Source organism: Protopterus annectens, chromosome 10.part0, assembly GCF_019279795.1.
Source record: "Protopterus annectens isolate FY-2018-M chromosome 10.part0, PAN1.0, whole genome shotgun sequence".
Classification (NCBI taxonomy): domain Eukaryota; kingdom Metazoa; phylum Chordata; order Ceratodontiformes; family Protopteridae; genus Protopterus; species Protopterus annectens.
Window position 1 is genome coordinate 1,385,095,580 of NC_056744.1, and position 25,061 is coordinate 1,385,120,640.

Here is a 25,061-nt window from a genome sequence, read left to right on the forward strand (position 1 = left end):
CTGCTCGCTCCATCAGCCGCATATGAAAGAAGGCGCATGGAGGAGTTAGCTATCGAATTGAGGGTAGCCAGCTGAGCGTTCATCTTATCCTGAAAACCCGCAGCTGTTGGATCTTTTAACATCTCACTCGCTTCCTTGATCAAGTCTATTTGAAGACGAGTGAAATGACAGAGGTAGTTCAGCGAACGCATAGAAAAGGTCGCTGACGAAAACATCCGCTTCCGTACCTCTCCATAGACCTAGATTCCTTGTTAGGGCGATGGACAGGCACTGAAGGATCAGCTAGTTCCTTCTTGGTGGCAGCAGCTACCACCATAGCATCCACAGAAACTCCTTTAGTCAGAAATTGCTTGTCTGCTGGTGCTGTAATAAACTTTGAAGGTCTCCTGGGGGTGGGGTCCACAGAGTCAGGAGCCGTCCAAGCCTTTTTTGCTACCACCTGCATAAGGGGTCAAAGGTGGACACCCAGGAGGTGGAAGGGCGAGCAGCGCCTCAAGATACACAGATTAATCCTCCGAAGGGTTAAGGGCTGGCCAATTCCCCCTCTGTTTTAAGATCTCCAGGATGTCTGCAAAGGAGACATCTTCAGAGGGGGAACGGGGGGAACCTTCAGAATCCTCTAAATCCGTGTCAGAGGTGACAGACTCAGGTGAGTCTATGTGCTTCCTCTTGCACTTTCTCTTCCTAGGGGGCTCTCCTGCCAATTCAGGAGAGGCCTCGGAAGAGAATGAGATCCCCACAGGGGATTCTTGAGGAGCTGGCTCTCTGGGGTCTGGGATGAGGGAGTGAGTAGAAATTACCTGAGGCACCAAGGAGGGAGGGGCGGACGGAGCAGACTGTGGAGTTGAACCAGGTTCCAACACACTCCGCATGACCTCGAAAGCACCCCTGTCAGGCAGAGCCAGAGGTCCCCGCACCGAAAAGCTGAAAACCTCCCTCGGCACCGACAGTGATGGTTCCGAGGCCGATGTCGGAGCCGAAATCACCAGCGCCGAAGCACCGAGAGGAAGAGCGGGGTCGGACAAGGGTCCGATGCCACTCACCCCCTCGGAGCCGACGAGGGAAGTCCAGCGCCGAGATTCTTCCAAAGAAGAAATCGGAGCAGACGACGGTGCCGAAGACAATTGTATCGGCTCCGACGCTACCACAGTCTCGGGTCCGAAACGCCCCGGCTCCGAACTCAAAGGAGTCGGAGGAGGAACATTTTGAGAAATAGGATTCAGCATCGACTGATGAGTCGGGCTCTGAAGCATCTGGGCAAGTGCCTCGGACTTAAGAAGTCGACTCACTACCCTCTGAAGGTCATGGTCAGAAAGTCTCGATGACCTAGAGGAGTGAGATCTATGGCTCCGTTCAGACAGCAAGGGAGATGCTGGAGCCGAATGAACGGAGCCAAGACACGGTGACCTAGACCTCTTCCTAGTTGTCGGTTCCGATAGTCTTATCGGAGCCGACTCAGAGATTTCCAATACCTCGGCTCCAGCGAGCCGAGGAACCGAAGAAATAAGAGTTCGAGTCTCATCGGCTCCAGCCAGAGCCGATGTTGTAGCAGACTTCGACGTCTTAGGTGTCGACTCAGAAGCTGGAGCCGACGACCTAGAAGCCTTAGAGGGTTTACCCGAAGAAACAGTCGGGGGACCCTCAGGTTTTAATAAGCCTCTTAAAATAAGCTTATTTTTTCTTTCCTGCAGGACTCTAGGGCTGAAGCCATGGCATACAGCACAAGAGTCCTGCAGGTGTAAAGGTCCCAGGCAGTAAACACAAGAAGTGTGACCGTCTGTCAGAGACATCTTCTGACAGCACGAGTCACACTTCTTGAAGCCTGAGACCTTCGAATCCTTAGACATTTTTAAGGAACAAGTGCAATCACACACAACACAAACACTGATTACACTACTCAATAAAATAAACTAATAACTTTAAACTAATAAAATTAGTTAGTTAGTTTTAAAAAAATCCCTACAAAAAACACATACACTCCACTACTAAGAGGAGATGGAAGGGCCCGAAGGCCTAAGGGAAGAACATATAAGTTCTTGTGGTAAGGAGGGTGAAGAACAAGAAGGAAAGGATAAATATCCACTAAAACTAAGGGAATTATGAACGAAAAACTAATTTAAAAGGGGTTTAATAAACTTTTAAATTGTTTTACTAAACTAACCTGAAGCCGGTAGAAGCAACACACCTCGATCGCTGTAGCGGCAAACGAGATCTGAGGTATTACCGCCTAGCATTGTGGGATATAAGGGGAGCCTCGAGCCGGTGGAACCAACTCTCGAGCTTTTAGAGTGGCTGAGTCGGAGCCGAGGATCGGCTCCGAACCCATCCAGCAAGAATGAAGGTGAGATGGACAACTTAACATCTGCCCTTTTATATCACTAAGTGCCCCTTCTGCATTCTGCTCCCAGCTTCCTGAACCCCTGGCCATATCTTGAAAAATATTTCTTGAACACAAATAATATGTAACAGAATTATTATAGGAGTAGGACAAAAACAGAAATAAACAATACAAGGTGCAGTGTACATTCCTTACCCCCTCCTGGAGGGCCCACTAGCTGGGAAGGTGGAGCAGACCAGTACTGGAACGGAGGTGGAGGTCCTAGGAAGGATAAAATGAAAAGCAAGCACATTAGTGTTGAAGTGATTAACCCTAAGCACTGCATACATGAAAAGTATTTACATTAAAAAATATAGAAAAATGCAATAAAGTAATAAAATAAAAAAATGCTATAAATGTATGCTGAATAAAAAGGTCCACAGGCTAGTACAGCTAATCGCTAAAACAGATTCAGTATACATACATACCTACACTTACTAAAACACTTACAGCGTTACCAGCTGGGATGGAGGCAGACTTCCTTATTTTCTACAACAGGATCCTTCTCATTCTGTGACACCCCTAACCATTTTAAAAGTAAACTAAACTGTAAACAAAGTGCAAGAAAATATTCCTGTATCACTGCTCCACTGTCCACCAGAAATGTCTTTAGATCAACAGAAATGATGAGATAGGTGTATCAGTCAATGAACAGGGATCTGGGCTCTATCTGTGCTATTAATGACCTTGGTTTGGGAATGGATTCAAGTGGCTGGAGGGCTGGTTTCAGTGTGAAGAAAGTACAGTTTTGTACCTACCATAAATGTAGATATCCGATAGGAATGCATCTGCAGTCCTTACAAATGGGTTGTCCTGTCGTCAGGCAGCCCTTCGGATCGGATTCCAAAGTCTGGGTCTGGCCTCGGCTGGTGTCACACTTCACCCGACGTCATAGCTGCAGTTATTCGGGTATAAAGGCATCAGCCGACACCATTTTCCTCAGTGTTTCTTGCCCCAGATGCCAGGTGCCCTCTTGGAAGGCTAAATTTGGATAAATGCCAATGATTCCAAATAGTAGAGAGCAAACACAAAAAATAAGCATGTATGTACATATATACAAACAAATACACCATAATAGATCCCCCCCAAGCTAGCTGAAGGCTGGCAAATACCCTAGGAGTACCTCAGAGGGAAGGTGGGTGGGTAATCCTGACTGCAGATGCATTCCTATCGGACATCTACATTTATGGTAGGTACAAAACTGTACTATGTCCTTCAAGGATGCATCTGCAGTCCTTACAAATGGGTAGAATACCATAGCTAAACAAGGGGAGGAGGAAAGAGTAGTGATTATGGTGTAGCTAGGATCCCTTGCAAAACAGCAGTGGCAAAACCTGCTCGGGATCTAGAGTATAAAGGTAAATTGTAATGCTTGGCAAATGTATGCACGGAGGTCCAAGTAGCAGCCTCTATAATGTCCTTGGTAGCCACTCCTCGTAAGAAAGCTGTGGTAGTGGCTGTAGCCCTTGTGGAGTGAGGCCTGATGTTCTCTGGAGTATTCTTTCCATGGTAGGAGTAACAAAATCTAATGCAATTTCCTATCCATTTGGAGATTGTCTGTTTTGAAATTGGTTTTCCTTCCTTTCCTGTGGCATATGCTACCAGAAGCTGGTCAGTTTTTCTATTGGACTTAGTCCTGTCCAGGTAGTAGCATAACTGCCTGTGTACATCCAAGGTATGCAAAAGTCTTTCTCCCCTGTTCTGTGGGTTTGGGAAGAATGTAGGTAGGTGGATAGCCTGATTTAATGACACTCTGGATACCACCTTAGGCATAAATGTAGGATTTGTTCTTATGGACACTCTGTCTTGATGGAAGATCAGGAAGGGTTGTACTGCCATTAATGCCTGTAGTTCAGAGACCCTTCTTGCTGAAGTTATTGCCAGCAGGAAAGCAGTCTTCCAGGATAAGCATTGTAATTCTGCTGTTGCTGCTGGCTCGAAAGGAGGAAGTGTCAATTTTTCTAGCACAAAGTTCAAGTCCCATGCTGGCAATGGTGGTTTCCTGGGAGGTTTTACATTTTTAATTCCTCTCAGAAACTGTCTGAGCAGGGGATGAGAGAAGACAGGAGGATCCAAGCTGTATTGTGCTGAAATAGCTGATGCATGTATCTTGATGGAAGAATAGGACAGGCCTGTGTGGAAGAGCTCTGCCAAGTACTCCAGGATGTTGGCCATGTTTACCAGAGTCACATCTTCTCCCTTTGCAGTACTCCAAATGAGATATCTTTTCCATTTTGCTGCATAATTCTTTCTTGTTGAAGGTCTGCGAGCCTCCAGGATTATGTCTTTAACCCTTTGGGATAAGTTTGGGCTAATTGCTGTTATGTAATGTTCCAGGCAGTTAGCTGCAGAGTTTTCAGGTTTGGATGCAGGATGTTGTAGTTGTTCTGTGTTAACAGTAATGGGATCCGGGGTAGTGTCCATATTTTTTCCCCGAGACATGCTCCTCAGCAATGGGTACCAATGTTGTCTTGGCCAGTCTGGAGCTATCAGAATGATCCTTGGATGGTCCTCTTTGATCTTGAGAAGCACCTTGTGCATCAAAGGAAGTGGTGGGAATGCGTATGCTGTCAGGTTTTTCCAACTGAAAGATAGGGAGTCCACCTTCCAAGCAAGTGGGTGGTACGTCCTTGTGCAGAATTTCTTTAGCTGGTGATTGAATGGGGATGCAAACAAGTCTATTTGTGGTAATCCCCATTTCCTTGTGATGGCTTTGAAGATGTCCGGATGAAGCATCCATTCGTGGGCATCTGCGGTTGTTCTGCTTAATATGTCTGCTAGAATGTTTTCTTTTCCCGGTACAAAAATTGCTTGTAACTGAATGTTGTAGCTCAGGGCCACATCCCATAGGTCCAGTGCCAGCCGGCATAGAGGATATGAGTGGGTGCCTCCCTGTTTGTTGATGCACCACATAACTGTGGTGTTGTCTGTCCTTATCATCAACTGACCATCTTGGAGAAATGGTCTGAATGACTGGATTGCCAATTTTACTGCCAGCATTTCCTTCAGATTTATGTGTAGGCGCAGCTGGTCTTGAGTCCATAAGCCTTGCATGCACTTGCCCTGCATGTGTGCTCCCCAATCGAGGTCTGAGGCATCTGTCGTGATGGTTTGGCTTGGTTGGCTGTTGCAGAAGGGCAATCCTGTGTTTGATTGGCAGGCCTGAGCCCACCATAGGAACTCTTGTTTCAGGCATGGGATTATTGGGATTTTGGTTTCTAGGCTGTGCTTGTGTTGGGACCACAAATTCCTTGGGTACCACTGTATCTTTCTCATATGCAGTCTGGCATGAGGGACCAGAATTATGCAGGATGCCATGAAGCCTAGAGCTTGCAGTACTTTTCTTGCAGTTAGGTGGTTCTGCTTTGTTAATGCCAAGAAGTAGAGAGGTAGTTGCTCTTTCTTTTCTGCAGTTAGGAATGCCATTTGTTTTGATGTGTCCAGCTCTGCACCCAGAAAGGTTATTCTTTGGGATGGAATCAGCCTTGACTTTTTTATATTGACTGTATATCCCAAGGCTTGCAGCAGGTAAATGACTCTTTGTAAGTCTTCTGCTAGCTTGCTTTTGTTGTCCGCTTGTATCAGGCAGTCGTCCAGGTAGGGATAAATTTGGATTCCCTGAAGTCTGCAATGAGCAATTACTGATGCCAGGCATTTCGTGAACACTCTGGGCAGTAGATAAGCCAAAGGGCAATGCTGAAAATTGATAATGCTCTGATCCTGCAAGAAATCTGAGGTATCTTCTGCAAATTGGTCTTATGGGGACATGCAGGTATGCCTCCTTGAGATCTAGAGTTACCAGCCAAGACTCCTTGCCCAGCATGGGAAGAAGCTGCTGTAGGGTCAGCATTTTGAATTTTGGAACAATAAGGAATGTGTTTAAAGCGGACAGGTCTAGAATGGGTCTCCATTTGTTTTCTTTTCTTGGTACCAGGAAGAGTCTGGAGTAAAATCCCTTTCCTTGCTCCATAGATGGTACCTTTTCCACAGCTCTCATTCTTAATAGCTGAGATATTTGTTTTAGAGCTTCTGTCCTTTGAGTAGGTGGTAGGTTTGGCATTCCTCTCTTCCCTGGTAGAGTATGGAAATGGAACCTGTAACCTTGGTCTATAGTTTGCAAAATCCATTTTTCCCTTGTGATGTAATGCCAGTTTTTTGAGAATAAGGTTAGTTTTCTGCCTAAGGGTGCTTCTAGTTGTTCCCTGGTAGGCGGTGCCACTGTCAAGTCACTGTGATTGAGTTGTTGTAGTGGTGGTGGCTGCGTCTGTGCCTCGCTGGTTGTTACCTTGCCATTGGCGTCCCCTGTAGGCACCCCTGGATTGGTTTCTGCCTCGAGCGCCTATTCCTGCCTCTCTGAGCCTTAGAGGAGTCCGGAAAGGACCAATTCTTGGAGGGCCAGTTCCTGCTAAACCTTGGAGGTTGAACCTGTAAGAAATCTTTCACCGTTTGTACAGATTTCGCCTTCTCTTCCATCTTTTTTAGCACCTGCTGAGCAGGGGAACCAAATAAATTGACCTTGTCCATGGGTGCATCCAAAAGCTTTGATTTGACATGGTCTGGTAATGACTGTTCTTTCAACCATGCATGTCTCCTGATAACTGTGCCAGTCATGGCTGATCTAAAGGAAGCCTCCAGTGCATCATAGCCACATTTTAAAGAATGGTTACTAACCTGCTGTATGTTGTGTACCATTTCCTGAACATATTTTTTATCTAAAGATTCTTCAGAGGAAAGCTTTTTAGTTAACAGGTCAAGCATAAACTCTTGATATTGAATCATATGAAATTGGCAGTTCAAAGCCCTAGCTGACAAGGTAGCAGAAGTGTAAACTTTTTTACCCCATCTCTCTAAGGACCTGGATTCCCTTTCAGAGGGGAGGGGGTTTTTAGTAGAAGTAGCAGCTACAGCTTTAGGGCCCTGGGCGATGGTCTCTGGATCTGCAAAAGGAGCCTTGTATAAATGGTGATGAGTGTCCGGGACCCTGTAGAACCTATCGGGCTTAGCAGGGCCGGAGGTAATGAATCAGGAGCAGTGCAAGCATCATTAAATGCATCATCTACAACAGAAAGAACTGGAGGTATAGCTAAAGGCCTATGTTGTGGCAAATGTAGAAAGGTTCTAAGCCTTTTTCTGGAGTCTGAGAAATCTTGGCCCTGCCACTGAAATTGTTCCCTCATAGCATGCAAGGTTTCCCCAAAGGAAAATTCCTCAGGTGGAGAGGCTGAAGGAATGGACTCTTCAGCATCAGAGTCTTCGTAAGGAGAATAAGAAGCCTCAGGAAGGTCTGTATGTTCTGATTCATCAGAGGAACCATCAGTGGATACTGGTTCAGGGGCTCTGCTCTAGGTCTCTTTTCTGGAGGTGGGAGAGGACCTGTCTGGATGAGGCTGGGATCCACGAATTAAAGAAATTAAATCCTCAGCCAAAGATAGCATATGAGAGCTAGTGCTGGGCCTGTGTGAGGGGGGTTTGGCAGGCACAGATTTTGAAGCTTTGGCTGCTTTAGCCCTGGCAAAGGCCTTAATAGACATGGCTGCAGGAGGCCTAGCAGCTCCACGTGCAGGGGTTGAAATATCCAGGGGAATTGTGTCTGATAATTCCTGAGAAACCGCAACAGAAGGCTGGATTTCAGAAGCAGATTCTACCAGGTTAGAGGAGGCCTCGGTAGAAGGCATAGTTTCGGCTGGAGAAAGAACCGCTTGCTCGGTTTCGGCCGAAACCGAGACACTCGCGGTTTGCTTAATCGCGGTTTCGGCCGAGACCGCGGACTGCGAGTGTCGGTCCTTTTCTTTTCGTTTTTTGGAAATTTGCGTTGTCGGAGAATCCGACGGCATAATGTAGGCAAAATCAGAGCCGAAAATTTGTTCAGCAAACTCCGACCGACGTCTAAGCGTCCGTCGGTTAAAAGAAGAGCAGGCTAGACAAGCTGCTACTTCGTGGTCTGGGCCTAAGCAATGTATACAGTAGGAGTGGAAATCTTTATGAGGTATTTGTTTCCCACAAGATAAACAGTTATTCACTTTCTCTGACATTGGCTGAGGCAAGAAAGTGTCCCCAACGGGGTACTTAGCTTTTTAGAAGTCTTTGAAGTAGTATTCGGTAGTAGTAATCTCTGGATCTGACCGACCGGCACTTGTGAACAGCTTCTGCTTGGCCACGCAGCAAGAAAGACTGAGGAAAATGGCGTCGGCTGATGCCTTTATACCCGAATAACTGCAGCTATGACGTCGGGTGAAGTGCGACACCAGCCGAGGCCAGACCCAGACTTTGGAATCCGGCCGACCGAAGGGCTGCCTGACGACAGGACAACCCATGTGTAAGGACTGCAGATGCATCCTTGAAGGACATCTAAATATCAATCACTGCTGTACTACCATGGGGAGGAATTTAAGGGGCAATCTCACAACTAGTGGTTGCTGGTGGAAGCTGGTAGAGCTGTAAAACAGTCATGTTATGGGTAAAGGAGGAAGAGAAAGCAAGACAAAACAGATATAAGAAGCCGGCCTGGAACACTAATGGAGGAAAGGGTCTCTCTGGCAATAAGTGATCCTTCTAGCCACTTCCTGCTCCAGCATGCAACACAAGGTCTCCAACACACAAGAGCTACAAGTATGCATTTTCTGCACGGAATGTCCTCACTCTGGGGAACAAACCAAGGGCTATCCGATAACGTTGGATACCATACAAGGGACACAGCAAGACTCTGCAGTGTCCCAAGGTGATGTTAGGCTGTGAAAATGGGCCATAATAGCAGTGAGAAGACCCTCTGCCAAACAGATAAAACATGCTAAGGTGAAAAGTACAAACAATGGCGGAATCAACGTCAACCTTATCAGTGACCAGCAGGGTCATGCTGTAATTTCCATTCATGAATGTGTACTCCCAGATGTGCAAATAAAGTCTAGCACCACTGAAGTGGCAATGCCATGATCAACCCCCCTCCAACTGTTGCATTAACTCAGGTCATCTGTGACTCGCGCACACAGTTTTATCCCTCTATCCTATACAGCTGGGCTAAACCTCCTTAATTAAGGAGCATAGTAACATTTTTGCATTGTTCACATTCATCTATAATATGCCAAAAAAAAAGATATCCAGCATGAACATTTTCTGCTGCAATTTGTACACCACAAAAATACTTGTTAATGCACTTCTATGAGTAAGTCATTAAATAAGTCATCTCAGATGAATTTGATAACAGTTTTTTTTCCTCAACAAAATAAAGAAATTTAGCTTCTGAAGAATAAATATTTTCTAGGGCAAGGAGGGCCATGTACACTAAGTGAACAGTGACATCAATTAAATTAACTGTAAGAAGAACAAAAAACAATGCCTGTCGTGGATTACATGGATCGTTTCTGACAGTTCAAATCAGCAGACGTATCACTATGAAATCTGCACTGGCTCAAACAGGGGGACTACAGTTAGAAGTTCATATGGGCTAATGGTTGCCCAACTGATTCCACCTTACAGTTAAGACAAGTTAATATAAATATTACCACAACAGTCAAAAAAAATATAAGCCAGCAATAACATCATGCAAACAACACACACCTAAGTTGAAGAAAGCAGTACCAATGAACACAATTACCATTCTGGAAGAAAAATTACAGCGTCCACATTTAACAGATACAGTCAGTACCAGTGGATATATGACTAGACCCTCCCTGTGCAGCTTAATGTTAGACTCCTCCATCTTTTTACCATTTAGGCATGTTTTCTCAAAAGTTCACAAGCTTGTTGACAAATGCTGTGTCATGCATTATTCACCACATTATTAGCATAGTGTGCCCAGTCTTGCAGCCCATTACTTTGCCCCCTACCTCTTAAAAGGGGCTTTCCCATAAATTAATAGAACAGAACTGATACTGTAAGACAGTACTGGTTATATCTAACACCGTCGGCCATCCTTGGTGGACGTATGAATGAGATTAATCTCAAGGAGTTCATCTACATGGGGAAAGACACTGGGAAACCCAAAAGAACAAAGCCTTAGAATGCTGAGTTTTGAAATACCATACTGCCAGACGATATCAAACCCTACAGAAAAGGACGATACAATAATGCCTAGTAAAAGTGTGAAAAGAGGCCAAGTAGCCATTAAAAAGATGCCTGCAGTGGAGACATTCTTGTTAGAAGCAGTGGAAACAGTCATGCAGCTAGTGGGCTGGCCTTTCACCACAGGATTTTCCAGTGGCTCAGAGCCTCAACAGACCCCATCCTGTCAATACCTACTACACATTCTCAAGTCCAATGGAGGCATAAACATCTGCTCAAGAGATCTAAATCCCTTTTTAAACAAACAACACATGCTGGAGGCATAAATATATGTTAGCAAATATAGAGCAAAACTGTCTTCCTCTTAACATAAAACAAAGTACTTCTCTTTCACTATTCAAATGTAATATGGACAAATGGATGGGTAATCACAAATTCATCCCTGGTTTAGCCCCCTTAAACCCTTATGGATAACAGATAATATAATTATCTGTACTTAAAATATAAGGGCTAAATAGTTAACCTTACTAGATTGCGTGTATGGTTACGGTGTTTACCTCACAGACAGAAAGTACAGGGTTTCAGCAGGAATGGACAGATGGGATATAGGGATTTTTCCTTGCCGCTGGACAAAGAATGTCCATTATGACCTTCCCTCAAAGTCTGCTAAACCAAGCAGAGGTGGGGAAAATTGCATCATTTTCAGCAGAAAACTGGTCATTCTCTGGAGGGACCTATCGCAGGAAGATCTGAATCGGGCATGGCTCTTAGATCTGTAGCTCTAGCAGAAGCCTAGAGAAGCAGTTCAGTGAGCTTGCCAATACATTCACTGTGCCTGGGATGTGAAACGCTGACAAAATGATGGGGGTGTGTATGGTCTGCAGCCAAAAGGGGTTACAGCCACAGATGCCGCCCTAGCCTGTTATATACCAACATGAAAGACCAATTGTCACACTAGAGTCATGTCAAACAAATTACGTTTAAATCACATTGTTTGGTAGAAAACAAACTGCTAAAAAACACTTTCAGTAATCACAATATAAACAGGTTGAACACCACAAAGCACGCTTCACCAACAAACGAATGAGCAATTTCCTTTTATTGTAACATCAAAGACTAAGCGCCAGCAATCTGGCTTCTTCAGAGTCATTTTTAACACATTTCATTTTAGTTTTTATAACAACATGAGTTCAAATCCCATTGGTTAAACCCTGGCCACCCATCAATTAGACTACATAATCAATTAATTAATTAAACTAAAAACAATTCTTCACAATGTTCCTATCTACTTTCCCTACATCCTATTTACAAATATAACACATAGTGTGTAAATGCATCCACATGTCAGATTTTTCCTCTATATACACCATGCTATTACATATTTTTTATATATATATAAAAATCTAGATGTTAATGATAGCAATTGATTTACTTAAATTCTCTCATGTATAGTACAATCTAGACAATATTGCGCAATTAATATTTGTTTCTATAATACAATTGTTTGAAACATAGATGAATGAATAAAAAATACTATAGTACTATTATTTAAAATAATTCTATAAAATTACAAACCCTATAAATTCTACCAATAAATATATAAAAATCATTAAATCTGCTGTGACCTAAGCTTCAAAAATGGTTTGAGTGAGATATAGTCATTGAGTCCCGGGGGTCTACATGCATCTAATCTAATCTGCCATTCTGTCTCTTTTTTTATATATTTATTGGTAGAATTTATAGGGTTTGTAATTTTATAGAATTATTTTAAATAATAGCACTATAGTATTTTTTATTCATTCATCTATGTTTCAAACAATTGTATTATAGAAACTAATATTAATTGCGCAACATTGTCTAGATTGTACTATACATGAGAGAATTTAAGTAAATCAATTGCTATCATTAACATCTAGATTTTTATATATATATAAAAAATATGTAATATCATGGTGTATATAGAGGAAAAATCTGACATGTGGATGCATTTACACACTATGTGTTATATTTGTAAATAGGATGTAGGGAAAGTAGATAGGAACATTGTGAAGAATTGTTTTTAGTTTAATTAATTAATTGATTATGTAGTCTAATTGATGGGTGGCCAGGGTTCAACCAATGGGATTTGAACTCATGTTGCTATAAAAACTAAAATGAAATGTGTTAAAAATGACTCTGAAGAAGCCAGATTGCTGGCGAAAGCGCTTAGTCTTTGATGTTACAATAAAAGGAAATTGCTCATTCGTTTGTTGGTGAAGCGTGCTTTGTGGTGTTCAACCTGTTTATCAGCATCTGCCCCTGTGGGTGAATATTTTGTTGTTTTAATCACAATATAAAGGTTTTTTTTTTTATAAGGGCTTGCCTCCCCCTGCACCTCCGGTGTGTGTGTGTGTGTGTGTGTGTGTGTGTGTGTGTGTGTGTGTGTGTGAAGCATACTAACATGTATATGTCCACTCCAAGGCTGCACAACAGTGGCAAAAAAGTGCAGTCTTAAAGGTTGCAGAATGCAGTTTTCGGTTATTTTCCTTCTACCACATAGCATTTTATTTAAATGGATCTGGTAGATTCACAGGATTCTGTCAAGACTCACTTAGGAAAGGTTCAGGAGTAGCTCCCCTCAAGATATTCAGGGCCAGAAGGACTGAACACACAATTTTATTTTGCAAAAAAAAAAAAAAAACAAAAAGTGATTGTTGCTTAAAAATGCAGCAATCACATTCATAACACAATTAAATCATGCACATAATTGAGACATATTTGCCAGTTACGTCTTCTAAAAAGTTGATGTACATAATCTTTAACAAAAAATAAAGGTAGGGATTACAAAAGTGCTAAAGTCAGTCTGCACATTCAAGCCACTTCTGAGTACTCTACTTTGTTTCCTATTGGTAAACAGCAATACAAGCATATAGAGTCAATACTAAACATGAAGCACAGAGTCACAATCCCGAAGAAACACTTTACATCTTTAAGATTTACTGTTACAATGACTTTACACATTTGTTCAAAGGTAGCACAAGCACTTTTGAGTCAGTCATGCATTCTTTAACCAAATTAAATCAATTCCCAAAGGATTATAGCTTGTGGCTTCACTCATTTTTAAATCCAACCAGGGGAGTCATTTAGCATATCTCTTCAAAGTGGAAGCAAGTCTGGATAAAAATGCCATATATTGATTAAGGTCATCCAACATTTTATGCCAGAGTTAAGACACCATACTTAGAGTAATGGTGAGTGTGGAAGAGAGGTGAGGAAGAGAGTACAGGCAGGATGGAGTGGGTGGAGAAAAGTGTCAGGAGTGATTTGTGACAGATGAGTACCAGTAACGGGAAGGTCTACAAGAGGGGAGTGAGACCAGCTATGATATATGGGTTGGAGACAGTGGCATTGACAAAAAGGCAGGAGTCAGAGCTGGACATGGCAGAGTTAAAGATGTTAAGATTTGCATTGGGTGTGACGAGGGTGGATAGAATTAGGAATAAGTATATTAGAGGGTCATCCCAGGTTGGAAGGTTTGGAGACAAAGCCAGAGAGGCAAGATCACGTTGGTTTGGACATGTGTTGAGGAGGGATGCAGAGTATATTTGGAAAAAGATGCCAAGGATGAAGCTGCCAGGTAACAGGAAAAGAGGAAGGCCCAAGATAAGGTTTATGGATGTGGTGAGAGAGGACATGCAGGTGGTTGGCGTGACAGAGCAAGATGCAGAGGACAGGAAAAAATGGAAACAGATGATCTGCTGTGGCAAACCCTAATGGGAGCAGCCGAAAGAAGAAGACTCTTCCATGTCCATGTACAATTTCTGTTGTACTCCTGAGTGTCGTCCTTCAGCTGAAATGCTAAACTGAGGTCTGATCTGCTTCAGTTGGCAGCAGCTCAGGTGGATGTAAAAGAACCCACAGCACCTATCGAAAAGAGTAGGGGAAGTTCCACAATGCCCTTAGCCACATTTCTCCTATTGGTACCAATACCACTTTGTGTCTCCCCTGAAATGAGGCCACTAGCCTAGTGGAACTAACTCAGTCAACAAAGGATAAACTAAAAAATAAAAATCACAGCAAGGGGCCTATAATGCCCTCCTCTTGCTGTGTGTGCTTCCACTCGCATTATACCTCTCAAATGTCCAGATTTTTAACTCCTATTTTTGGCCTGTTCCTCAGAACTTTTGTTTTTTGGCAAATTATTGGTAACTCATTCAGGATGCAAGTCAAAAAATAATTGAGTTTCAGAATTCATACTCTTCAAAAAATTCATGCTAATGGAGAACTTGTTAGTCTATCAACTTTCTAAGTTTATAAAAAGCAAAAATGTCCCTACTTTTGGGCCTCTGCACCCCATTATTTATGGCTTTGTCCAGATTTCTTGCTCTAAGAGCTTGAGAGGTATGAACCACATGCTAATAAGGGCTATCTCAGTATGCTAAGTTCATGTCTCAAGTCTATGTTACATCACAGGAGTCTGGCAAGCCTCCACACACTGGCTGCAGAATAATTCATGCTTATCAAAAACTCTCAAAATTCTTTTTGCTCCCTCATAATGATTCAATACGTTGGAGGTGCAATTTTTTACTAAGCTTGGAGGCTACATAATCATCTCCGAACACATTCGGTAAGCACACACACACACACACACACACACACACACACACACACACACACACACCACTGGGCACTTCCACTAAACTATGTTAAGCAGACGTTTTTAAGAAAACACTGTCAAAGCCTCCCAGGCTAAACAAGAAACCTCAGTCATTAGATTATACAGCAACACACCCACTTTTACCCTTCACACCCATAGCCAGTACACCAGCCTCAAGGTGTCAAAAGAGTGCAAGCTCCAACAAGCCCCTATCACTGAGACTAGTTAACCACAGTAATGTTTTACTAAAAGGTGACTACTGTCTGGCATACAGTCACTATCCTCACCAGGCTAGGTAAGGATAGGTTGATGATCATGACCTGACAATGGTTCTCATGGGGGTCAAAAGACCTTAGGTGCTCTACCTAGACGGATATACAGAAGGATATGCTTCAGCTTGCCATGCAAGTTTCTGAGGCAGGAAACACACTGGTTTTGAGTTTTTACCATCACTCAGAATGATTCAGAAATTCAAAGACAAGATAATTGGCTATGTAGCTGGTGTCATTATAGGGGGATCCAGTGTATGTCAGGTTTGGATGAGATGATTGACAATCCTTCCGCCATTTCCAGGACTGTTCTGCACCTCTCTTATCAAGGCTTTCACATTCTGGCTAAAGCCTTTGCTGCCCCCTGCCCCCCCCCTTTTTTATTATCTAAAGGAATGAAGTTCATCCCTGAGGACAAGTTCAATGTAGTAGATTATGTATTGGAGGTTAAAAAGTTTGTTAGAAAATTAAACTTACAGATATTTTTTAAGGACAAAATTTCTATAAAGCCCCATGAATTTTCAAAAAAAGAGTTCTTTTACACCCCCGTTGAATAATTTATTAGCCACTTATGAGAAAATGGTAATTGAAGAAATTTATAAATATGGGCGAAAAAGTAGGTTAAATAAACTAGGTTGGAACCTAAGTAAGGATGAAGCAGCTATATTAAAGGAAATGCAGGAAGACCATACCTTGAGAATAATGAAACCTGACAAGGGAGGGGGGGTAGTGCTTTATGATAAGGTAGAATACATTAGTAAGATGAACAATATTTTACTCAATTCTGGGAATTATGAGGCTATTTCACTTAATGAAGTCAATATTGGATATCATAAAGTGGATTTAATATTAGAAGACCTCTTACTAGAGGACAGGATTGATGGGGAACTTTATAAGTTTTTAAAGGTTGATTACCCTATTATTGGAACCATCATAGGGATACCGAAGGTTCATAAGGAAGTTATCAACCCCCCATTTAGGCCTATTATATCAGGCAGTAATTCTAAAACTTTCCCTTATGGAAAAGTGATAGATAAATGGCTTAAACCTATCTATAAGAATATTCCACAAATAATTATTGATTCATGGGACTTTTTGAGAAGATTAAAGCCTGAAATAGCACAGAAAGCAGAATGGTTAGTTACTATAGATGTAGTAGACCTTTTTTCCAGTATTCCCAAGGATGAAGGAATGTTAAGGTTTCAGGATAGTATTATGACGAAGGGTGACATCACCTGGGATAGAACATTATTAATATTAGAGTTCATGGATATAGTATTGTCCCATAATTACATAATGTTTGAAGGGGAGTACTATAGGCAAAAGAAAGGGGTGGCGATGGGTGCTGCATGTGCCCCTATGTTTGCCAACCTTTTTTTGACCAGTTGGGAAGAAGAATTTATTTTGAACTCTGAGTGGTCTTCCTATTTAGGGTGTTATTTTCGTTTTTTAGATGACATTTTTATTACATGGAACGGAAATAAATTAGAATTAGACAAGTTTAAGGTCTATTTGAACACCTGTAGTGATGTAATAAAGTTCACCTTTAGTGAAGACCAAAAATCAATACCTTATCTAGACACCATGATAACCCTCGAAGATGGGAGATTTAAATCTAATATATATAGGAAACTAACATTCAGTAATTCTTACCTTGAATATCATAGTAGTCACCCTACGATACAGAAAAGAAATATAGTTAAAGGCCAATGTATTCGAGCGGCCAGGATGACATCTCAAGTGAGGGACCTAGGGAAAGAACTAAAAAAGATAGGTGACTACTTTCTGGATAGAGGGTATCCTTATGAATTGGTGTGTTGAGAGAATGGGGTAAAAAATATAAACCATTATTGGGAAATGACGATACCCAAGTTAATTGTATTCAACCAATTATAGATATTGATGGATGTTTAGATAACAAGAAGACTGAAAATGATTATGGTAGAGCATGTATACTCAGATTTGGTAAACACAGTGGAGAAATTAGGAAAATATTGGACAAACACTGGAACATTACTAAAATAGATGGTGAAATATCAAAGATTGTAGGGGAGAAACCAGTATGTGTTTACAAGAATGGAAGTAACATGAAGAAATTATTAGAAAGGAAAATCAAACCTAAGGGAGTTATCATCAAAGGTACCCAAAAGTGTGGGACTTGTAGGCAGTGCCAACATATTATAACTACCCCATGTCTAATATTAGAGGATATTAATAGAACTGAAGTATGGTTTCAAAGGGGCAACTGTAGACCCAGGCATCTGCTATACCTAGCTAAGTGTACAAAATGTCCAGTTTTTTATGTGGGGAAGACTACCAGATGCCTGAGTAATAGAATATACGAACATCTTTACAGTATACAAAAGGGAGATGAGAGGAATGCATTGTGGAAACATCTGTATGAAAACCAAGGATGTTCAGGTTTTCACTTTGGGATATTGGAAGTGGTTAAAATTAATCCCAGGGGAGGTGATATAAAGAAAATAGTGGGGGAAAAAGAAATTATATGGCAAATTAAATTAAATGCATCTGTTCCCCCAGGGATCAATGAATATTTGTCCATTAAGCCTATTTTAGAAGCTAACAGATAATTTAACAAAATGTTTTAACAAAATGTTCTAACAATGTTTATAATATTATCAAATTTTTAAGATATTCTAGAATAATTATTAAGGTACTTTAGAATAGAATAAATTATTTAATATGAATAGTATTTTAATTATATTATAATAGGATGTATTTTAGACATGCACTAGCACTTTAAGGCAGTAATTGTGATTATCATGTGATTCAAATAGAAGGTATATAAGAAATGGAGAAATTATTTGTATTGTTCTGATGAAGTCTGAATTGATGAAAGCGCTTAACCGAATGGTTTTAATTTGTTTTCAATAAATTGTGTTCAAAAGTCAAGGAAGTGGTTCGTAATTGAACGACTATTCCATTCCTGAAGCCTGGATGGCCCAACCATGGACCCTGGTAACTATAAACCCATTAGTCTTATTAGCCTCATATGCAAATCTATAGAGCAAATTATCTCAGACCTCGTTCTTCTAGACACTGAAAATCTCTTAACCTCTAACCCTTATCAATTTGACTGACAAAGGAGAGTCCTACCTCTTGAATCTCATCAATTTCTTTGAAAAAGTAACCAAAGTAGTGAAGACTGGTTATGGAGTACATACAGCAAACCTGGCCAGAGCCTTTGATGCTATTCCCTATAAAAGCAATACTGACAGACTTGTAAATCTGAATATATGTTGTATGGTGGAAAGCTAACTGGTGGTCTGACAGAACCCACATAGCTAAAACTGCAGCTGTGACTTTTAAAAGCAAAAAGACTACCAGTGGTGTACCACAGGGCTCAGTGCTGAGAAGTCTCCTACTTGACATCTATTTCTCAGACTTTCAGGTCAACCAACCTGGCCTGTTTTATCTAAGTTTTCGGATGAGTGGAAATAGTGTGTTGCTATATGATCATTCACTGACTCACGATTATTCCAACATGGCTTACCATGTTAATAATCGGGACAAGGCTCCAAATTAAATATGAAAAACTGTAGAATAGTTCATTTTGGTAAACAAAAAATTTTTAATATTAATAATATACATATTTTACGGGTGACACCTCCCCCAATCAGACACTGTCATAAGGGATCTAAGCATTTTAACGCACCATTCCTTATCATTTAACAATCATGTCCCTGCAGTAGTTCAGAAAGTCTTCTATCTGCTCCATCTAATTTCCAAAGGCATCGCCACTAGATCCAAAGAAGTAACATTCCTTTTGGTATGTGTTTGTCTAAACATATCACTCAATTTGACAGACCTCACAGACTGATAACTAAAAAGATTAGTGGCTTTAAAAACCTTAGTTATTAGGGGAGACTGACGGCCCTCTCTACACCTGCATGAAGAAACGTGCAGTCTTGCAAGCCATGAAAGATCCAACCCGCTTTGACTTTTTCCTCACAGAACAAATGGTGCCCCAAATACCCAGTTAAAGGAGCTAAACATTCACCAACAAATAAATGTCATGATGGTGTGGTGGACTTGTATCTCAACATACTCCTCATCTCTGGAGCAAACTTCCACTACATGTCAAAGTACACTACACCTTCAAAGTAGACCTAGAAACCTGAATGGTCAGACTTAAATTTTCCCAGGTCTATCTCTGCCTACCTTCTTTGATGCTGGAGGGAACTTCTGAATATATATATATATATTTTTTTGGCTAGGCTTCAAATGGTCTGTAGAGTGATTGCCTAGTACTTACTAATAAATCTATGAATCTAAACTTCTTAATTTAAAAATTAACACACACTCAGACCCTTCCCTTTGTTTAGGAAAAGACAAAACTTTCCATTGCATTACACTGACTAAACGTCAGATGACTACAAGAAGGGATTTTTCCTGGTATTTACTGTAGGAACAGGCATGCTTTTTTGTGTGTGTAGTACCATATCAACAAGCTACCTTAGACAGAATGGTGTCTACTTACAGAATGTACTTATTCCCAAAGAAGAGTCACCCTTCATTACTCCATTACGCCCCCATCTTGGAAACACTCCGAGACAAATCTGCCCATTTTTACAACTGGATACTTCAGTGTCAAGGTTTTTCATTTGATAAAGTTCTTATTTGTTTGAGCAAATGGATTGCTCTAAACAAAACATATTACAAAAGAGCACCTCAAATATGGGTGTCAGGTCACTGGGTCCACAGGTCCACATAAGAATGATGATAATGGGGAATGCCCAACAGTGTACAAAAGCTACCACAGAAGGGAAATCTCTAACATGAATCAAAATTCATTAGCTGTAAGACAGACAAAGGAAAGTTTATGTTTTCGGCACATACTATTAAGATATCTACATGGATCTCACTGTGGTACAATTTGAAATACAGAGGCCTCTAAACCTGAATGGTGTGGGTTTTAATGTCAGGAAGGGAAATGGGTCATACAATAAACAGCAAAAACTGAGTGCAGTATAGTAAGGTGTTATACTATTAGGGTGTACCATCCTTCGGCTGGCTCACTGCACCAAGAAACCATCAACCAGTCATTCCGTTCTTGCTGTCCTGGGGGAAGAAATTAAAATCCAAAGAACTAGAGAAGCTGAACTTGTACAACACAAAGACAATTGTATAATCTATGCCTCCTTCTCACACACCACCTCACTTTCATAAAATTCATTTCAGAAGGAGGATTTTGTACTACACCTTAGCAAAAGCAAAATACAATTATAATCCTCTCTTTCTGCAACAATTGCAATGATATCCAACTCTCAGTTACTAACCTAGACTACCCAACACCTCCACTCGGGTAAGTCACCTCCACTCCACCTAGGAGCCAAGTCTTCATAATGCACTTTAGATTGCTACAATACACACACACACATAGCCTTATATAAAGACCATATATGTATATATGGGTTACCTTCAGTTTTAATGACAGACTTCACAGACACCCATTCCACCGACATGTCAATTCACTGACATTTCCAAACCCGATGTTAACCGCACAGTTAGTAACATTCTGCCATCCTGACAAACTACACTACCCAAGAAAACTGACCCACTGATGTGTCGGTGAAGTCGTGTGTTGGGAAAATGAAGGTAACCCATATATATATATGTGTGTGTGTGTGTGTGTGTGTGTGTGTGTGTGTGTGTGTGTGTGTGTGTGTGTGTGTGTGTGTGTGTGTGTATGTCACAATCTGATCAACAGGTGGAAAAGTCTGAAACTCAGGAATGTCTTAATACAGTAGAATGAAAACTTGCAACTTCCACATGCAAAACAGAATCAGCAACTGTTCCGCACATGTTGATGTACTTCAAACTCATGACTCATGAAACTCATACATAAGATTGGAGTACCTCATTGATTTGGAAAACATGATGAATGGTCCTGTTTTAATACATGCATTTAATCTAAAACTGTTACATCATGTTTATTAATGGCTGACCAACTAAAATCCTTCTCAACTGAAGATTCAGCTTTTCAGAATATAGACAAAGAGAAACAAAAGAACAGACACAGTGATAAAACGTGTGTTCAGCCACTGAATCTCCACATTTAGAAGGTAACTTTCTAGCTGCATCATTTTCAACAACAGAATGCTGCTGTACAATCTGGTGACAGCACATGCATGGAACAGGAGGTGAAGAAAGCAAGAGGTACGAATCTGTGCTACACGCATTTGATGTACTCTGTATGTCTGTATGATGTGAATGCAAGAAGAGAAAGAGTTGTATCTTTTAGAAATGTCAGTCTGAAAAATATACATGAACAAGTGTAAACAGTGCAATTCAAATTTCGCTTAGCAGAAGACAAAATGTAGTGTAACCAAACAATTTACAGGTGACTTATACTGGCAAAGGAAAACAGGATAACTCTGTTTTTTATTTACTCTTTTTTTTTGGCAAGGCACTTGTTTCCTCATAAGCAACACTTCACAGAAAGAAAGCAAGAAAAGCCAAATGGCAAAAAATGGAAAAATGTGGTTCTAAAATGCAGCTTGATAATAAAATGAAATCAACTGTGCATAATATACACCAATTCAAAAAAAAAGCCAATTCACATGAGATTGCACTGCATGGAGGATTAGTGCTTTTCACAAAATACAATTAGATTGGAGTTGATAGCAGTAAATAATATGGGAGGGGGGACTTTTGGAAGTTTAAAACTCCTAAGTCAAATGGTATTTTGGACTTTTTCCTACTGAAGTTGAAAAAAGTGCAAGTTTTTGATAACTTATGGCTCTCAAGTCAAAAGTCCCTTTTGGACTTTTTCTCAGTAAACATACAGTCGTACTATGTTTAATCACAATGGCACCTTGAACCCCTTCAGAATATCCTTAAAAGAGAGGCTTTGTACTAGTATTTTATTTATACAATACTAGAAATATATTCTTGGCTAATTGCAAGCATCAGATATATATCTCATTACTAAATCTGCTCATATGAAACTGGAATATGTGTTTGACCAATGTATTATTTTTGCTTTATCACTACAAAAGCAAGTGGTCGTATGTGAAACCAAGACACTCCACTCTAATTACACTGCTAGAAACCACTCATCTGCCAATGTAATGAGTAATGAATCCTTTATTAATGCATAAAACCACAGCATTTTCATCCTGATGAAAAAGGGCTTCTTCAGAAACAATCCATTAAAATGACCCCATTGCTCACTTCTCCCTATTCGAGGTTAATAAGGTTAAAAATATGTTTATAGAGAAAATGTATCCTGAATATTTTATTAATAGTATACTGGAAGAGGCTAAAATGGGGAGAAGTAAGAAATTCTCACCTATATTATGTAATGGAAGATATGATAATTTACAAATAGGGATTAATGAACAGAACGTACAGGAGCAGGTCAATATAAAATCAGAAAAGTATGTAGATGCATTTGTTATGAGGTTTACTTCAAATGCTAGAACTGGAAGATGATTTTTGAAATTTGCAGACTTTCCACAGAACCCACTAGCGCCAATTACATTTGTTTATAGAAAAGGACATAATATGAAAGATATTTTAGAAAATAGTAAGTATTCTTTGAAACAGACTAGAGATAAAAGAGTAGATACTTATAAATGTGGGTTTTGCGCACAATGCAAATATATTGCAAACAAGGACCAAGTACACATTAAGTTGTAGGAATAACATTATTAACAATAAGCAATTTAATTGCAATAGTACAGGATTGGCATGCATTGCTCTGTGGAAGAAATGCTCTAGTTTTTAAGTAGGAAAACAGAGCGCATGTTGAGAAAAATAATCTATGAACACATGTATGAAATTAAAAGGGAAAAGGAAACAAATGCTCTGTTTAGACAAACTGGAATGTCAGAACAATGAATGCATATTTTTGTGATAGAAGAAGTAGGCAGGGACCCTAGGGTGGTCTCTGGGAAACAAAATTTAAATACAGAAAATTATACTGGCAACTGGTTTTGGATGTTGGTAATAATCCTGGTTTAAATTATAACATTTCTATAGCCTCAGTACTTAAACTAAAAGCTGTCAGGCTATAACATTACATACTACAGTATTACCTACTTAATAGGATTACATGTACACAAAGGTGTAGTAATTCTTATTTTCCTGATATTTAAGTACACAACTAAGGGTTCTTGGTGCGCTTACATACATGAGACCTAGTCCCTCTCTTACACCTACACTATATTTATGTATTTTTGTTCACATTCTATGTATTTTAAACAATTTATGTATTTATTTAAAAGTGTGCATAGATTTGAATTCCATGAATTATATGGGTGTTTTATATATGTACATTTTGTTATTTTCTATTATATTTATATGATGGGTCTTTAAAAACAAGGGGGTGGATGATTTACGAATTTACAATAAATGATGTAATTGTCTTTACTATATAAGAGATGGGTGGGACATTTTAATGGATTGTTTCTGAAGAAGTCCTTTTTCATTAAGATGAAAATGCTGTGGTTTTATGCTTTAATAAAGGATTCATTACTCATTACGTTGGTAGACGAGTGGTTTCTAGCAGAGTAATTAGAGTGGAGTGTCTTGCTTTCACATGCAACAGCTTGCTTTTGTTGTTTGATTCTGGTAACTTTTTGGATTGCACTACTTTACTGCTCATTACTCTTATCTTAACTTTTTCTTTGACTTATTACTACAACATATTACCTATTCTCTTTCTAATTTGTACACGTTTCTGAAAACTGACAAATGATGCATACAAAAAAACAGAATATTTACTGCTCATTTAAAATAATATGTGGATAACAGTCTTTGTCAAGCAAATTTTTCTGAAGCATGACTTAAGGGAGGGAGACAGGAATACAAAAATAAAATTACATACAAACAGCAACCTGTATTCCTTACCTAAACCTGGCGATCCTGTAGTCTGACCAGATGGAAAAGACCAATTCTGGTGATTCTGGAAGTAAGGTGGAGGACCTAGGGAAAAGAGAAAGAAATGTAAAATGCAAGCAATAACATTCACATTATGTACCATTCCTCATAAAATAATGATATGCACTCACCACATCTGCTGATCTGTTTGGTCAGGTCTGTGGTACAGAATGATGAAGCCCAGAATATGACTTAAACAATAGTGGCCCAAGTGCTGGACAAGCTGACATTAGGAAACTGGGGAATAACTGCCAACTTGTCTCTCTCAGTGAAAACTGAAGATCAGGGAGACTGGCAAAGCAGAAGTAGATGTGTGGGTAAGGCTTTAGAGGGATATGTGACCTCAGAGGCACTGTATTTCCCCTCAGCATGACCCACCACATGACCAGCAATGAAGTAAAACCCAGAATATTGGTGTTCCACCTAAACCAGAACATGCGGCAGCCGACTGTAGCATGAAGGCTCCCTCCTGACCCACAGTCTTCCACGACTGCTTGATGTACACAACTATCAAGGTTAACCCACACTGGAGAGCTGGGGCCAGTTCAGTAACTGGATGCATCTGAGGTGCACTTCAGCAAGTGGTGTACCCAGACAGGACAGAGAGGCAGCAGGACATTGGGTTTGGTCTGTGGTCAGAAGTGGCAGGCCATGTTAAAAAAGCCTTCAAAAATAAAATATCTACCTGAAGGAAAAAAATATCAGTTGATCTTTGAGGAAGACCTCTGCAATCATAAATGGTGAGATTTCTTTATGCAATTTCCCAGCTCAGCTACTTTCTTCTTCTTCGCTGTGCTCAGGAGTATGCATAATGATATACCATGGCATGATCTTCCAAGATGGCTGCACATTGAGTAACAGCTTATTTCTAGCT

General features: G+C 40.5%; 1 protein-coding gene across 4 annotated transcripts in view; it reads right to left on the bottom strand.

The window, feature by feature from the left end:
- Positions 1-25,061, bottom strand: part of ZNHIT6 (zinc finger HIT-type containing 6) — a gene marked incomplete at its 5' end in the record, with an annotated part of 1,270,195 nt that overhangs the window by 398,797 nt on the left and 846,337 nt on the right. For 3 of the 4 annotated variants that reach the window (XM_044086023.1, XM_044086024.1, XM_044086021.1), the window contains 2 exon segments: positions 2,534-2,599; positions 24,158-24,232. In XM_044086023.1, the coding sequence (XP_043941958.1) occupies positions 2,534-2,599; positions 24,158-24,232 (141 nt within the window). 4 annotated transcript variants of the gene reach the window in all.